Below are 19,096 nucleotides of genomic sequence, written 5' to 3' on the forward strand. Positions count from 1 at the left end.
TCTTATTCTCTTTGGCCTCAATAGGAAGAAACAGTAGTAACTGATAGAAGTGTCAAAGAAACAACTTTGGTTAGGTGTCAGGAAAAAATTTTCTATCATTAGAGTGGACCAAAATGGAATAATTCATCTCAAAACTTGGAGACTTCCCACTCACTGGAAAGGATGGATGACATTATCAGGAATATTATAGTGGGAATTACTAGTATGAATTGTACAGTATGGTTACTAGTTTCAGCTCTCAAGTTTTATGATATAGTCAAAATAAGCAAAATAATATTGCTAAGACTCCATATCAACAGATAGCTTTCAAATATGAGTGGATAAATTCAATTAACATTAAGGTATATTTGGAGTAATTATATTTAAAAAAAAGAATAATTCTATAAAAAGTGTGGCAGAACTACATTAATATTTAACAATCAAACAAATATTGTGACACTTCATCAACTTAATAATAAAACTTACTGACTCTACAAGATATATGCTAAGATTTGTTTTTTTGGTGTATATCACAGAGTAGATAGCACAAAGTAAAGATTCAGATACATCAAAGTTCACTAACATCAGTAGCTTGTCAAAAGTTACAAAAACTTAAAATTATATTAAGAGATAATCTGGCACCAATTTACATGACAGTAATTTTGTTTGTTATGGAAACAAAAACTTTCTCACAAATTTTGGAAGTAGATAAATCTATGAATATACTGAACTTAGGAAAACTTTAAAGGTACTTATATGTATAATAGACCTTTACAATATATAGACTAAGAATCTTAAATAATAATTATTTTTTTAAAAACAATCCTCAGGAAACAAATCTCCTTGTTGTGGACTAATAGATCAGAGAACGCTATGATCATCAGAAAATGTCACTCTACAATTTCAGAATTTCAATATGAAATACAATATTTACTAGATGCCAAACTTTTAATATTCATCATACCCAGTAATATTCTTTTCAAAACTTCTTGAAACCAAGTCGCTTCTATCTGTTGCCAAGAAGTATTTTATTAGTTGTATTTAGACTCAGAACAATCAATATATGGACAATGTTTTCCTTAAAGAGAAGGGGGCTGATTAAATAATAAAGACAACTAGACCCAAAATGCTTATAAAGAAAGAAAATGGTGGAAAAAAATGCTTGAGACTATTCTATTTGTTTCCAGATTTGTTTTTCAATATTACCTTCTGAGTTGATTTAATGAATTCATTTTAAGTTACAAAAAATTCTTTAAATATATATTTATACTAGTTTTGGTCTCTTTAAAAGACACTGCTAACTCTTCCAATATAGGTCTTACTTATTTCAAAAATTTAAGTCAATGTAAGATCAACTGCTTGACTAAAATGTGCTTGATACACTTCTAGTTGATAGTTTTTACTGAAATTGACACTGGACAACCCGGAGTTTGTAAATGAAAAAATATCTCAACATTAAAGGAAAAAGAAAGAATAACATGCTAAGGAAGAATTATAATATCTAAGAACAAGAAGAGATTTCAGAAGCCATATATGCCATGTCATATCTGAATGAGAATTCTCTTTATAACATCCTTAACATCCTTAACAACCTATCATCCTGCTTCTGCTTAAAGTACTCCAGTACAGGAGATTCACTTCCTCCAAAGACCCATTCCATTTTTAAAAGGCTCTGTTAGTAAGGTTCCCCTCTCCCTTCCTTTTATCAAGCAAAAATCTGCCTACTTCTTTCTCCTAGCTGCACACTTTGAGTCCAATTATGGTAAGTCTAGTTGCTCTTTTAAAAGACAACCTTTGAGAAATGCAAATTAAGACAACTCTAAGATACCACTACACAGATTGGTTAAGATGACAGGAAAAAATAATGATGATTGTTGGAGGGGATGCGGGAAAACTGGGACATTGATGCATTGTTGGTGGAGTTGTGAACGAATCCAACCATTTTGGAGAGTAGTTTGGAACTATGCTCAAAAAGTTATCAAACTGTGCATACCCTTTGATCCAGCAGTGCTACTACTGGGCTTATATCCCAAAGAGATTATAAAGAAGGGAAAGGGACCTGTATGTGCACGAATGTTTGTGGCAGCCCTTTTGTAGTGGCTAAAACTGGAAACTGAATGGATGTCCATCAGTTGGAGAATGGCTGAATAAATTGTGGTATATGAATATTATGGAATATTACTGTTCTGTAAGAAATGACCAACAAGATAATTTCAGAAAGGCCTGGAGAGACTTACACGAACTGATGCTGAGTGAAATGAGCAGGACCAGGAGATCATTATATACTTCAACAACAATACTATATGATGACCAGTTCTGATGGACCAGGCCATCCTCAGCAACGAGAGCAACCAAATCATTTCCAATGGAGCAGTAATGAACTGAACCAGCTACACCCAGAGAAAGAACTCTGGGAGATGACTAAAACCATTACATTGAATTCCCAATCCCTATATTTATGCACACCTGCATTTTTGATTTCCTTCACAAGCTAATTGTACAATATTTCAGAGTCTGATTCTTTTGTACAGCAAAATAAGCTTTGGTCATGTATACTTATTGTGTATCTAATTTATATTTTAATATATTTAACATCTACTGGTCATCCTGCCATCTAGGGAGGGGTGGGGAGTAAGGGTGAAAATTGGAACAAGAGGTTTGGCAATTGTTAATGCTGTAAAGTTACCCATGCATATATCCTGTAAATAAAAGGCTATTAAATAAAAAAAAAAAAAAAAAAAAAAAAGAGCTAAAAAAAAAAAATAAAAGACAACCTCTGGAGTATTTGAAAACAACTTTTCTGTCACCCCTTACTCTCTTGATCTTTTTCAACTTTTTGCTTCTCCTGAATATCTTCAATTCCACTCTTTTATGTCCCATGGCCCTCTTACTATATAGATGATACTCTTTGGACATACTCTCACTTGTTTTTGTTAAAATATGGTAAACAATTGAATTCCCAATCCCTATATTTATGCACACCTGCATCTTTGATTTCCTTCACAAGCTAATTGTACAATAATTCAGAGTCTGATTCTTTTGTACAGCAAAATAATGTTTTGTCATGTATACTTATTGTGTATCTAAGTTATATTTTAATATATTTAACATCTACTAGTCATCCTGCCATTTAGGGAGGGTTGGGGGGTAAGAGGTGAAAAATTGGAACAAGAGGTTTGGCAATTGTTAATGCTGTAAAGTTACCCATGTATATATCCTGTAAATAAAAGGCTATTAAATAAATAAATAAATAAAATATGGTAAACAAAATTCTACAAAGTACACCAGATGTGGTCTAAACCAAAGCAGAGGACAGAAAAGAATGCTTATTTCTATTATTTTAGGCCTTCTGGAACCCTCTAAGATTTAATATAGCCTTGACAAACATTAGCTTTTTTGGAACTCAGGATCTGTTTAAGTCTAGTGGTTCATATTATGCATGCAGTCTACTGAAACCTCTGAATATTTTTTATAGGAAAGTTTTTCTAGCAATACATTTTCTATTCTGCATTTGTGAAGTTGAAATTTTGAACCCAAGATAACTATAAATGTCTGTTATCTTGAGAATTCTGCCTCTTCAAAAATATCTTCATGACAATTACTTCAGAAAACTCTAGAAAATCAGGAGAAGACTCACTAAATTATTAAGTATTTATCTACTTTAAATACTGGTTTTATGTGGAAAAATTTGAAAACAAACCTCAATCTTGTCTGTTTTGGCATCTCCCCAGTATATTTTTTCTTCATCATAATCCAGAGCTAAACCATTTGGCCAACCAAGAGATGTATTCACCAAAACTACTCGGTCAGACCCATCCAAAGCTGCACGCTCTATTTTAGGGATTTCTCCCCAATCAGTCCAATACATATACCTATAGAAATACAGAGAACATGGATTCAAAATTAATCACTCTTTCAGTCCTTATATCTTCTTCCAAAACATCATTAGTACAAAGATAAAACATCTAGCAAGAAAAAAACCACCAGAAGTTTATAAAACAGACTAAATTCTTAAAGGAACATATACCTCACTATAATTAGTAAAAGAATTTAAATTCAAATAGCATTCGTTAATAGCTGATTTCTTTAGTCCCTTCCAATTCTAAAATTCTATTATTTACTTGGATCACACTGTCAAGATATTTTTGTGTTTCTTACAGTTTAATATGTATTTTTCTAAATTTCCCCGGTACACATTCTATAAGCATTACCAAAATCAACATTCCAGTCATAGAATTCTGATAACAAACAATTTTCAAAATAAGAATTTCCTACAGTCCTATTTTTCTCTTCTAACTACCTGGAGTTTTAATTTCTTAGATGTTTATATCTAATACCAATGTTACAATGTATCATTGTTTCTTTCTTGAGAGTAAATGTAAGAATGAATCATATTATATTGTAATATAAAACTTATAGGATGTGTCTATATGTACAAGTATTATCTTGCATAGACCTTACATTCAACAAACATGTTGATTAGACAAATAATTACCAGTAAGTATAGCAAATGGGGAAAAAATTTTATGAGCAGGCAAATTTTTTGAAATTGCTTTCCAGATAAAAACAATAAGCACACTATATTGGTATATATTGTTTATCTGAAACTATCTCATCTTCCAACATTAAATAAATTGCAATTATTAACCAAGGAAAAATAATTGATTCACTAAATAATAAAAATAAGGTATAGAACATATCTCAAACATGGCTTTGAGTATTCTGAGAAAGCTATGAAAATTAAATCTATGAGGAAAAAAATAATTTCATTCCCCATTTTTTTATGGTCATAGTACAAACTCGGGAAAATTTGAAACTAACATTAAAAACTAGCAAACATGAACTAATTTAAGAAGGAAAGGTATGCAATATATTCTGGGAAATTAAACTCTTTAACCCATGAATTCTGCTCTAATCAGTACAGCATGGAGAATGGATGACCAATAAAGAATTTATTAAAACACAATTGCATATTTGCTACCAATCCATCCCTTTTTGTCCCAAAAATATTTTTTGAGATAAATGAAAATAAGTAACATTAAGATAGAAAAATTGAGTAACAATAGCTTCTTACCCAACCATTGGATCTAGTACTATAGCTCGGGGTTCCTCCAAATCCTCTGAAATCAAAATCTTTCTCATGGTTCCATTGAGCCTCGTCACCTCTATGCGGTCAGTGCCTGTGTCAGTCCAATAAAGATTCCTTGCAACCCAATCCACTGCAATCCCATCAGGATGTGCAATTTGAGCTGTCACCACAAACTGACTGCCAGATCCATCTATGAAAGAGCGACGTATAGCCCTCACTTCATCATCAGTCCAGTAGATATATCCTTCCAAAGGATCATAGTCTATGGCAATTGCATGGCGGATGTCTTCTAGCTGTAAAACAATATCTGTAAAGTCTGGCGTATCTAAGGAAATTCGCCTCAAGTCTGTCCTTCGGGCTAAAAGCAATAATTCAGTTGCTCCTAGAAAAGAAAATCACAAAAACAATTTGATCCCGGGTCCTCTAACACTGAAGAGAAAATTTTAAATTATCTTATTAGAATCACAATTTTTTCAGAAACAGAAGAAAACAAAAAGCTGGGGTTAAAGTGTAGTCAGGATAATTTAAGAAAGGGATTCGAAGGGGAACAGCATGTTCTAGCAGGGGTCCTCAAATTTTTTAAATAGGAGGCCAGTTCACTGTCCCTCAGACTGTTGGAGGGCCGGACAATAGGAAAAATAAAAACTTTGTTTTGTGGACCTTTAAATAAAGAAACTTCACAGCCCTGGGTGAGGGGGATAAATGTCCTCAGCTGCTGTATCTGACCCACAGGCCGTAGTTTGAGGACCCCTGTTCTAGTGAGAGCTGCTACTTAGAAAAACAGAGAATGCATGCAATGAAAATATCAACAGGTGTCATTAAATTTGGAAATAGTCATTTGCTGTTAGCAGCTTTCAGTGCTGAAAAGACTAAACTGGATTTTAGGATAAGAGAAACTGGATTTGGAAATATTGTAGCAAAGTCTTCTAACCATTTTCTTCTTATTCACTTGAAACTACCAAGGATCTCCCATTTGGGTGAAAAGAGAAATTGGATAAATTAGAAGAATTCTATAATTCAGAAACTACAATTCATACTTAATGCCTTCTCAACCTTTTTCATATTCTTTTTGTCCTCATTCTTGTTATCTATCTATGGATACTAATAAGGTAATCCACTAAACATACTAAAATAGAGAGGGGAAAATCAGAAATAACTAATCCACTGAGTATACCCTTAGTGCATAGTAGTATACTCAGATACTACTCTAGTTGGTATTTTATATGCTTCCTTAAAGAAAATAAACCTGTGTCAAATTAGTCAATTCATGTTGAATAACCTGGAATATCAATGAGTAAGATTTATTAATGTGTAAGAAAAATGTTGCTAGTGACCACAATTTCTAGCTAGATCTATCTTAACATCACTCAATAGAAAGATATTTAGACCTTAGAAAAGACTGGTATCTTAGTCTTCATTAATGCAATAACATTAACAATAACAATAACATTAGGAAAAGGTCACATTTCTCATACACTATAAAAACAGTACTATTAATTTTTAAACATCCATTTTAAATCTCTGCTCATTTGTTTCATTCCAAGAAAAACTAATGATCCCATTATATAATATTTCCTAGACTGCAAAAAGGCTCTTCCACATTCCTGCTGGGTAAAAGTAACTTCTATACCCAATTGTGTGTGTGTGTGTGTGTGTCCCTCCTCTCACCACTTCTATACCCAATTGTGTATGTGTGTGTGTGTGTGTCCCTCCTCTCATTTCCCCCTCCTCCCAATGCTCCATTCTCAACTTTCCATTTCTTTTTTTTTTTTTTAACATCATAACATAACAAATTCATTCCTAACTTTTCTCTAAGTAGAGATGTTCTAATTCCCCTAATGATAATAATGTTGTTATTGCTTACTTGTATTATCTTCACATGTAGTTATATAAACAGTTCAACCTTGGTAAATCCCTTATGATTTCTTTTTCATTTTTATCTTTTAATGTTTCTTTTGAGTTTTGTGTTTAAATGTCAAGCTTTCTAGTCAGCTGTGGTCTTGTCATCGGGAATGTTTGAATGTCTCTATTTCATTAAATATTAATTTGCTCCTCTGAAGGATTATACTCAGTTTAGCTGAGGTTATTCTTACTTGTAATCTTAGCTCCTCTGCCTCCAGAAAAATGATGGTCCAAGCCCTCTGCTTCTTTGAAGTAGGAGCTATTAAATCTTGTGTGATCTTGACTGTGGCTCTGATATTTTAATTCTCCCTTTCTAGCTACTTGCAATATTTTCTCCTTGACTTAGGAACTCTAGATTGATTATATTATCCCTGGAAGTTTTCATTTTGGAATTTCTTTAGGAAAGAAATCAGTGAGTTCTTTCAATTTCTACTTTGCTCTCTGGTTCTACAATATCTGAATAGTTTTCCTTGATTTCTTGAAACATGATTTCTAGGTTCTTTTTTTGATCATAGTTTAATAATTCTTAAATTATCTCTCCTGAATCTATTTTCCAGATCAGGTCAGTTATTTTTCAGATGAGATATTCCCATTTCCTATTTGTTCATCCTTTTGATTTTGTTTTACTCTTTCTTGATGTTTCATGTATTCATTAGCTTCCACCTTTCTTTCTTTCTTTCTTTTTTTTAATTTAATAACCTTTTATTTACAGGTTATATGCATGGGTAACTTTACAGCATTAACAATTGCCAAACCTCTTGTTCCAATTTTTCACCTCTTACCCCCACCCCCCTCCCCTAGATGGCAGGATGACCAGTAGATGTTAAATACATTAAAATATAAATTAGATACACAATAAGTATACATGACCAAAATGTTATTTTGCTGTACAAAAAGAATCAGACTTTGAAATATTGTACAATTAGCTTGTGAAGGAAATAAAAAATGCAGGTGGGCATAGATACAGGGATTGGGAATTCAATGTAATGGTTTTTAGTCATCTCCCAGAGTTTTTTCTCTGGGCGTTAGCTTCCACCTTTCAGGTTCTAATTTTTAAGAAGTGGTTTTCTTTAGTGTGGTTTTGTATCTCTTTTACCATCTGACCAATTCTAAGTTTTAAAGAATTATTTTCTTCAGTATTTTTGTGCCTTTTTTTTATACCAAGCTGTTAATACTCTCTTCATAATTTTCTTGCATGATTTTCATTTTTTCTCTCTATTGCTTTTATTTTATTTTTCTTAATTATTTTTTTTCCTTAAAAAAAAAAAAAAAACTCTCTTTCTTTAGGTCTTCTAAGGATTTCTGTTGGGCTTCTATCCATTCAATATTTTTCTCTCTTTGCTTGTAGATTTTTCAAGTCATTGTCTTCATCTGAATTTGTATCTTGAGCTTCCCTGTCACCATGGTAGCATTTCATTGGCAGGTTCTTTTGTTATTATTATTATTGTTTGCTCACTTTTCCAACTTCTTTCTTGACTTCAGAGGTTATGTTGAAGTTGGATTTTGCTTGCCTCTGGAAGGATTAACTGTCCTGAGTTTCTACCTTTATGTGCTTCTGCTTTCATAATTCAATCTGAGAACCTCTGGTATTTTGATGTTTTCAAACTGGTATGATCCAGTAAAGATCTGGTCACTACCTCCCAAATCTGTGCTACTTACCCAGGTAAAGAAAGCCCTGCTCCCTTGTGACCTAGCCCTGGAACTTCAAGCCAGAACTAAGTTAATAGGCAACAGAAAAAGATGCCAAATGATACCTGATCTTGTTCTTACTGCTAGCACTGGATCTCTTTATGACCAGGTCAGTCCCTTACCATCTCTGAACACTGCTACTACCCCACAACCTACTGTTGGTTGCTTCCAGCCAGCCCTTACCTAGTATCCAGAGTCCCCCCTCCTGAGCTGCCCTAGTTTGGCAAAATGACTCATTTTGACTTTTTCAGTTTCTCATTGAAAATTCTGCTTGATGGTTTGAGGAGAGGTTTGGTAGTTATGACTTTTTACCTCACCATTTTAACTCTGCCCTGTAACAGGTTTTCAAAAAGGGGTTAATAACTAAAGGTCACAGAGAAATCATATCCAGTGAACTCTTAGCAACTCTTATTCTTTAGAAGGTAAATGTATTAATAAAGATAGAAGTCAGTTGGTAGAATATTAAGAAAAGAATCAGTGGTAAAACAAAGACCACTCAAAAAAATACAGCAATAAAAACAAAATGGAACAATACTGGAAAGAGTTAAATCAAGAAATGGCTTCTTCTATGAGAATAGTCTAGATATTTAGAGATATAAGTCTCTGTGGAGAAAGAAAAGTTGGTGATCCTAAAAAGGAAAATGATGAGTATGAAAGCTGAATACTTCAACGTTCAAATGGTTACAATATTTTAAATAAAACAAATCCATGAAACATTCTTGATCTAGATGAGGATTTATTAAGAGTTAAAAGAAAAAGGAAAGCTCAAGTCAAATAATCAAAATTTATTAGGTACCTAAGTCATAGATGTAGACTGAGTAAATAAAAATAGATCAGATCTTTCCCTCAAAAGTATTTGCATTTATTTGGAACTGTGCCCAAAGGGCTATCAAACTGTGCATACCCTTTGATCCAGTAGTGTCTCTACTGGGCCTGTATCCCAAAGAGATCATAAAAAAAGGGAAAAAGACCCATATATGCAAAAATGTTTGCAGCAGCCCTTTTTGTAGTGGTAAGAAAACAGAAACTGAGTGGATGTCCATTAATTGAAGAATGGCTAAATAAATTACGGTATATAAATATTATGGAAAATTATTATTCTATAAAAAACGATTGGTCTGGAGAGACTTGCATGAATTGATGCTAAGTGAAGTGAGTAGACCCAAGAAAACACTGTACACAGCAACAATAAGGTTATGGGATGATCAACTCTGATGGACTTGGCTCTTCAACAATGAGGTGATTTCGGTCAATTCCAACAACTTGTGATGGAGAGAGTCAACTGCATCCCCCATCTGTGGGGACCAAATGTGGATCACAACATAATATTTTTGCCTTTTTTTTTTTTTTTTTGATGTTTTGCTTGCTTTTTGTTTTCTTTCTCATTTTTTTTCTTTCTTGATCTAATTTTTCTTATGCAGCATGGTAATTGTGGAAATATGTGTAGAAGAATTGCACATATTTAACATATATTGGATTACTTACTGTCTAAGGGAAAGAGTGAGGGGAAAAAAGACAGAAAAAAATGGAACACAAGATTTCGCAAGGGTGAATATTGAAAATATTTGCATATATTGTGAAAATAAAAAACTATTATTTAAATAAGAAAGGAAAAAAGTATTTGCATTTTACCAGTATCAACAATAGGTGAATAGATAAGTAAAGACAAAGTAATTTCAGATGGAATGGGGGTAAAATTAAAAGCTAAGGGGATCAGGAAAGGCCTCAGATGGAAAGTAGCACTGGAGCTGGACTCTGAAACAAACTTGGAATTCTAAGAAGGAAAGCTGAAGAAGTATATTTCAAATATGCCAGACAACTTGTATAAAAATATTGAGCTGGAACCTTGTGTCGGAATAACAATAAGTAGACCAATTTGATTGGAAGGTGAGTAAAATATAATAAACTTGGAAACTGTAAAAGACTTTAAATTGTCATAGTAATTCCAACTTGTAAAACACTTTAAATGTAAAAGAAACTTTTCTGCTTTATTCTTGAGGAAATAGACAATAGAGGTTTAAGAGCAGAAAAACAAGATGGTTAGACTTATGCCTTAAGAATGGGAGGAGAAGTAGGAGAGCAATAAAGAAGGAGGCTGTTACAATATGGTCAAAAAAGTGACAAGAAAGAGGTGGTGACTATGTGAATAAAGATAGCCATGTATTTGATGATGATTAGTATTTTGGGGATATCTAGCAAGCATTGTCTAACAGACAGCAGGTGAAGGTGAAGGTTCAGTGGGACTAATATGCCCAAAAATGATAGTTGAATCCATTAATGCTAATACATTCCCCTCCATCCCCCTCAAAAAAAAAGGTTATAGTGAAAGACAGGGTACCAGACAGAGCCTTAGGATGCAATCACAATCAATGGATAATATACAGAATATAATGTAGCAAAGGACACTTAACAGTAGTCAGATAGGCAATAGAACTGAGAAACTAGTTTGATGAAAACCAGAGACAAATTATTCAGGAAGAAAGTAGTTAAAAAAATCCAAAAGTAGGAGCTCAAAAGGTAATAAACTGAGAACTAGCAATTGAATATTGAAATTATGAATACTGGCAATTTTGGCAAGACAGTTTTAGCTGACTAATGAGGTAGAAGTCAGATTACAATGGTTTGGGAAGTAAAGGAGATGAAGTGCAGGCAACAAATCTAGAAAGCTTTTTCTAGGACTGCTAGGAAACACAGAGAGTAAATAGATTAAGTGGATCACTGAATCAATCAAGTAATTTTGCTTCATTTTCTTAAAAGATAGGAAAGACTTGGGCATATTTGTAGGTAACAAAAAAGGAATAAGTAGATAGGGAGAGAATTAAAATAAAAGAGAAAAGTTGCAAGTTGGGAGGAGGTATAGATTTAATGGAATGGGAGGGGTTGGTACTGGCAAAAAGGGCTACCTCTTAATCATAGACTGAAGTAAGGGAGTAGAATATGGGGATGATAACAAGGGGCTCTGAGATAAAGAGTAAGGGAGAAGAGAGAGCTAAAAGCAAATAATCTGAATTTTCCCAGTAAAATATGAGGGAATGTATTTTCCCAGAAGGATAGGGCAAAGAATAGTCAGGTAGACTTTACAAAAAAGGTTTAGGACAGCAAAAGTGAAACATGTCATAGAGGGTCATTTTAGGAAATATAAAGGGATTTAGGTTCCAAGTAAGATAATGTAACACAAATATCTAGTGCTATCATTTCGCATGGGTAAATGATTTTCTCTATCACTGGTCTATAAATATGTAAGTAGAAGCAGAGCAAGTAGATGGTATGGTTTTATTTTGTTTTAATGAAACAAGTAAATAAAAACAAGTTTGTCCTCTGGTTGTGGAAACAGATAAAAAATAGAAAAGCTTTCTTACAGATAAGAGCTTTACCCTGAGAATTTATTTTAAGGATCTGGTATAATAATAATAATAATAATAATAATAATAATAATAATAACAACAACAAAATGCCTACATTAGGACCTGAATTAGTCACCTTTACTGAGAAAAGGAATAAAGTTTATTAAGATTAGCCATATCTGTTTTGTTTTAGTGTCATTAGTTTTAATTGGACAAAACAAAATTAAACCCAAGTAATTACAAAAAATATCAAGCACCAGAAGACTACAGTAGAGAAGAAAAGACTTCATATTCTTCACTGCCCCATTTTTAGCTCAAGACTCTGCTCAACTTCAAAATAAACCAAGTTCAAACTTTCGCAGGCAAAGGAAGAGAAATGAGGGAGGGAAGAATTGTTGATTTTAAAAAGGTGATTAAAAACTGAACACTTAAATAACTGTAAGGCATGCAAAGTCCATATATGAAATACAATAAGAAATTACAGTATGTAAATCTACAAACTACAAATGTTAAGATAAACTCTTTTTAAAGATGTACTATGTTTAAAAAAAACAAAAAACAAAAAAGCAACATTTAAAAAACATTTTGTTATAAATTGAAATGAAAAATATTGTTCACCATGGAAACTATTTGACCAGGCTCAGCCAATTTCACCTTTGGCTTGATGAATCCCTCATCAATGCCAAATCATTACAAAAATGTTGTAAATAAATATAATCCCATCCCTCCCATCCCAGGACCCCCTTGCCAGCAAATTCCCACTAATGCACTCCTCAATAAAGGTCTGAGCTTTTTAAAGTTAAGAGAGGGAAAAAACCTCACATAACCTATCAAGAGGACCCTCATATATTTCAAACCAGATCAAGAAGTGCCAAAATAGATTTTCGTGAGTGTGAGGGATTAAGAACAATAAATACTAAAAAAAAAATAAAAAAAAAACAATAAAAAAAAATAATAAAAAAACAAAAAAAAAAAACAATAAATACTGAGAAGGATCGAGGAAAAGGAAGATAATAAGCAAGATAGTACCAGTTTCATCTCATTTCAGTCAGATATCCAGAATCTTCAAATAAAATACCCATAAATTTCTCTTTGCAAAAGAAATTATTCTTTCTTTGGAACTGTCAAAGTATGGGGGTAGAAGAGCAAATTAAATAAGTGATAATTATGGCTGCTTTAGTATATTAAACTTAATTTTTTTTTCTTTTCATATTCTCAATTTTTATTTGTCTAAAAATATCTTCTTTGCCCTTCTACTCTTCTTACTGAAAAACTGTGGACCTGCCTAAGAACTCTCTCCTAGGTCTTCTATTTTTCTTTTACTACAGTGACATCACAGAGGAAATTAATTCATTTAATCAAGGGATAGCAACTGCTAGCCCTGTGTAAATTTAAACTAGTATTGTGAAGAATGTAGGAAAATATATGGCCTAAAAAGTAAGAATAAAGATTTTAAGCATATTTCCCTTCTTATTCTTCGTTATAAGAATAGTTCTGAGTGAGAGGAGATAGGAAAGCTATATTGGGATGAGGGTGATATAAAAACCAAAGACATCAATAAAAATTCTAGGAAGATTACAAGTTAAAATTAACTAAAAAACAGCATCCTGGTCAAATTTAAAGTTTTGTCTTCAAGTTCTTATATACTGTAAAAGCATTCATGCAAACAAAGCCAATTGGCATGGAAATTTAGTTAAAACCTTCAAGAAGAATTTACTGAAAATTATATCAGTTCTATAACATTCTTTACTTAAAAAAGAAACTTTTTTTTTTCATGAAAACAGACTCTTAAGGAATTCATGAATGCCTATTTTAAGTATTTTTCCTGGAAAGCAAAAGTAATTTCTACTGCTAATTAGAGTTGGAAAACAACAATAACAAATAATTCATCTCACAAAGTTCCTAAGTATTTTTAAATGCAGTCACAAAATAATAAAAACAGGTCCACTACAAAAAGACAATATGATTATATGAAGATTAAAGTGACTCAACACCATAAAAGACACTGCAAGGTATAGCACTGAATTTAGGAGAGGAAAAAAATGGCATGGGTAATCCCAATTGCTAACTCAAAAGTTCTCCTTCTAAAAAACCATTCCTTACCATCTTTGCAGGTTTTCCCATTCTCAAGGAGTTTCACTCCAGTTGGGCAGGCACATTGATAAAAAGGCTTGATTGGAGACATCAGACACAAGTGGGAGCAACCACCATTATCAATTCCACATGGGTTTGTAGCTGTCAGATATAAACCACAGGGATTAACACCAATGATCAAGAATAATCCTTTGTTAGCAAATAAACAAAAGTAACACCATTACATGAATAATTGCAAAAAAGCACCAAATAAATAAAAATAATTGTCAAATGTCACTTAAGTGACCACTTATTGAGGCATCTATAAGGAAAAGAATTAACCAAGTGTTTCTTCAGCACTGATTGTGCTTGACAATGTGATACAAAAAAACAGAAGACATGGTATTTGATTTCAAAAAATTAACAATCTAAGGAACAACACAAAAAATAAATATCAAATACTAATTAGAATTGCAATAACATGGAGGAAATAATTAGGAGAGCATCACTGAAGCGATGAACTAAGTCTTGAAAGACAAGTAGAATATTAACAGTTAAAGGGGAAGTGATGGGAAGGAGAGAAACATTTGAAGTAAGAAAGAGAGCAGTTAAAAAGTATGAAGATAGCAGTTTGGGTGGTTTAGCAAGAAAATTAACCTGATTGAAGCTGACATATACTGACGAATAATAAAAATGAGGTTGCATTGGTAAAGGAGAGAAAAATCAAAGGATGATGAAGGACAGGAATTTCAACTGATAAGAAAGATAAGAGGGAATCATTAGTGCTTTTTCAACAGAATAACATGATAATACCATGTTCTAGAAAGATCAATGGGGCTATATGAAATGAAAATGGGAGCAAGATTGGAGTTAGGGAAACCAACTATGATGTTGGCAAAATTCAGGTATGAAGTGATGAGAAGCTAGATTAATGTAGTGATGGTGAAAATATGGAAAATTTAAATTCTAAAAATCAAAAGGATTTGGTTGCAGAATAACATAGGAGTTAGAAGATGATTAAAAAGAAACTCCAAAATTTTCAAAGCAGGAAAAAAATAATGGTGATGTCATTAAGAGACAAGAAGGCCAGGAATAAAAAAAGAGTAGTTTGTTATTCCTGTTGGCTGTTTCTCTTAGAAAAGAGGGTAGAATATATCATGGAAGTAAAATGATAGTATTTAATTTAAAATTTCATGTTGATAGCCACATATAATTCCTTAATTGCAAACAATGGATTCTGGGTTTTACCATCACCCAACCTTTTACCAAAAGTACTATTCAAAACAAAATATAGTCAACAAATCTACTCAAAGGAGAAAAAGAGAGAAGTGCCATTAATACAAAGCAATATATAAAATGCAAAACTTCCTCCTATTAGGTATTAGAATATAACCAGATGCACATGCCTAGCATATACATATTCTTGCCTTTCTTTTAGATTTGGTCCCAAACTCCAAATGTCTCAGTGCTGCTGTCAGCAATCAAAGATCTGGCTGATTGTAAAGGGTGATTAAGAGAAAGCAAGTCACTGAACACAATTGAAGGTGAACTGAATAAGAGGGAAACTTTTTGTTTTTCAGTTTCTTACGTCATGGAAGAGTTAAAGCTGTATGTAATTCAATGAACTTACTCAACTGACATCCACTGCCTAAATTCCCATTAACAAAATTGGCTTAAAATTTTTCTTAAGTCTCAATACTGAGGAGAAACAGAAATAGTGTAAGAAAATCACTGCCAAAAAACTTGGCATATGGCCATCTCAATTCTCATTCCTCCTCTTTTTTTTTCTCTTAAAAAAAAAAAAGGGGGGGGGGGTAAGGGGGAAAAATGGGACATGGAATCTATATGGAAGTAACTAGCAGGAGTACCAAGAAGTAAATATATTATGCTAAACAATATAAGGAAGACATATCAGACATTAGGCTACAAATCCCAAGTGCTGTAGAAATCATTAAAATATAATTTCACAAAATAATAAAAAAAAATCCAATAGAATATAATGTTAAGATTTGATTTTCTAAGTCAATATGCAGCTCAACATAGTGGCTCATTTCTATTTCAGTTTGATATCACTAATATTAAGACATATTTAACTACTTTTTACTAGTTCTCACAAAAAAACAGACATTGTATCAGTTCCAATTTAGTTTTAAAATATGGCTCACTTACCATTTGGCTGCCTCTGCTGGTTAAAGGCATGTATATCCATGGGAGAGAAGATATCAGAATGGACTTCACGCAACCCCTCCCCAGTGTACTTATTGCAGGCCAAGATGGAATGTGTGTTCCAGTCAGTCCAGTACAGTGTATCTTCAAACAACGTCAAGGCAAAGGGATGTGGAAGAGAACCTCTAACCACTGCCTGTCTATTAGATATAATTTTTAAAAATAACAATAGTTTAATCTTACTTTACTATAATTTGATTACTACAATATAATCATTCGCCAAAATTACCTCCTAAGCGCCTATGGCAACAGTAACAGAAATCTGACATAAAACCAAAAAAAAAGTATCTTTAATACATCTACTATATATGGTTTAAAAAAAGATTGTTTTCATGAAAAAATATTCAAAACAATATTTCATATTATAACAGAAAATGAAGAGGTTTAAATAGAATTTCATCAAGGAGCTAGAAAATAGGTCTGGTCCTACTCCATAAGGGTTCTAGAAACCACAAAATTCTAGAACCAGAGAATGAAGCAAAAGGCACCAGATTCACCAATTTCAAGGATCCAGGAAGTCCAGGGAATCACTGAGTACAATATTAATTCAGGAGTCAGTATAAAAGAGAGTTCTCATACTACTATCCATTCTTTGGAAGCAAATTCATTCAGAAGATGAAAAGAGATCACTGATTAGCCATTACAAAGTTAGCTCTTTGAGAGTAAGGATTTTATTATTCTTTGTATTTATATTAAAGATATCTAGGAAAGTGCCTGATGTGATTAATAAATGCCTACTGAATGACTAATCGATGTAGGTCCCACTAAAGGGTGTAGGTCCCACTGAAGCTTCTAAGACAAGGGTTAAGGATTTTGTGTCACAAACACCATTGATAGTCTATGGACTCCTTGGAATAATTTAAAATGCATAAAATAAAATACACAGGATTACCAAAAAAATCAATTCTATTGAAAGAGTATTAAAAATCCACATTCTTTAACCTAGGTAATCCTATTATAAATTTATACCATAAAAAGATTAATGAATGGGGGGGGGAGGGGAGGAGAAGGCCTACTATTACAAAATAGGCAAAAAAAAAAAAAATCTGGAAAGAAGTTAGAAGGTATTTTAGAAAATAAGTTATTATCTTGCACTGAAAGGAATAAAAAATTAAAATGAATACAACAAAAGAACATGTACAATGACTACAACCATGTAAACAAAGGCAAAAATAAACAGCAAGAAAACTCATGCTAAATGCAATGTATGATGTGAATACAAATGTATTAAAGTAAAAACCTACTGCTTTTATTTAAAAAGCACTTTTTGCTATTGTTTTGCTCAACCATTTTAGAGGGTTGGGTTTTTTTGTTTGTTTTTGGGGGGTTTTTTAGAGTCTTTAAAATTTTAGTTTGGGAATTTATTCTTGAATTTCATTTTCATAAATATATAAAGTCCTGTTCATATAATTATTTGAACACATACAATCCAAAACATTTAAAGTTAAAACAAAATTTAATGATAAAAAAATTTTAATTCAATAATAAAAGTTGTTTCCAATGACTTCAGTTCAGCAGAAATGGATCTGGAAGAAAAAAATCACTCCCCTTCCTTAAAATCAGAAATCAGTTACATCAAGAATAGTTGTAATATTAAAATTAGAATTGTAAAAGGAAATTAGGAAAAAAATGCAAATTCTTTCTTGTTATTCAGTGACATATATAGCTTAAATTCCCCCCACCCCCAATCTTTTCATTTTATTATTTCTTTTGGCCTTATGACTTGTACATTCATTATACTTTTAGCCCTTGGCTTATACTCACAACCATCTCTAGAGACCTACAGGTCTACAGTGAGCCTATACTACCTCCAATACTTCTAACACCTAAAGGCTGTAACTGAACTTCTCATAGCTTTGCTTTTCTCATCTTTAAAATGGAGATAGTAATTGCTGTAGTACCTATCTCATAAGGCTTTTGTGATTAAAAATAAAGTGTGTGTAAAGCAATACAAACTTCAGGCACTATTTAAATGTAATGATTATCAACACCAATGTATATGTAAGACAAAAGGAAAGTAAGGCAACAAAAAAAGATGGACAAAGGATAGGATACAAAAGAAATTCATCTATGGCAAAAGCTAAAGACTGGTGGTCCCAATTCTTGTTCACCTCTGTAGTTTTAGGTATACCCCCAATCCCTGGCCATTTATCTCTTAACAAAGAAAAAAATTAAAAGTCAAAAATTCTTCCTTTCCTTAAAGTTTCAAAAAGCCTATCTTTCTCCTCTCCCAAATTTTTCTATCCTTGCTTCTATGACTGATTTTAAAGTTAAAAACAAATATAGAAAAAAAAAGTATTAAAAATTCTTACCGATTAGTTCCATCCAGATTTGATTTGTGGATAAAATTAAGTTTTGCATCTGCCCAATAAAGTTTTTCTTCCTCATAATCCAAGGTTAATCCATTTGGCCAGTAAATATCTGTGTTTATTATAATGAAACGATTTGATCCATCCATTCCAGCACGTTCTATCTTTGGAACTTCTCCCCAGTCAGTCCAATACATGAACCTAAAATTATAAAGAGAATAAGACAGACATGACAGAGATGACAAATAGCAACTTCAATGTCCTACAAATAAATTTCCCCAACTCCTACTCTACCTAGAATTACATTCTCTAAGAACATATTTCTTTTCTTTCTTTCTTTTTTTTTTTTTTTAGGATTCAAGAGTTGTTGTTTTTTTTATTTTTATTTATTTTTATTTTATTTAATAGCCTTTTATTTACAGGTTATATGTATGGGTAACTTTACAGCATTAACAATTGCCAAACCTCTTGTTCCAATTTTTCAC

At 32.5% G+C, this 19,096-nt stretch overlaps 1 protein-coding gene across 1 annotated transcript in view; it reads right to left on the reverse strand.

Moving 5' to 3' along the window:
* Positions 1-19,096, reverse strand: part of LRP6 (LDL receptor related protein 6) — a 129,372-nt gene that overhangs the window by 61,522 nt on the left and 48,754 nt on the right. The window contains exons 3-7 of the mRNA XM_023504584.2: positions 18,615-18,812; positions 16,246-16,442; positions 14,107-14,238; positions 5,054-5,450; positions 3,680-3,851 (exon numbers count right to left, since the gene is read on the reverse strand). Of these exons, the coding sequence (XP_023360352.1) occupies positions 3,680-3,851; positions 5,054-5,450; positions 14,107-14,238; positions 16,246-16,442; positions 18,615-18,812 (1,096 nt within the window). The remainder of the gene's footprint in view (positions 1-3,679; positions 3,852-5,053; positions 5,451-14,106; positions 14,239-16,245; positions 16,443-18,614; positions 18,813-19,096) is intronic.

This window comes from Sarcophilus harrisii, chromosome 5 (genome assembly GCF_902635505.1).
Source record: "Sarcophilus harrisii chromosome 5, mSarHar1.11, whole genome shotgun sequence".
Taxonomy (NCBI): domain Eukaryota; kingdom Metazoa; phylum Chordata; class Mammalia; order Dasyuromorphia; family Dasyuridae; genus Sarcophilus; species Sarcophilus harrisii.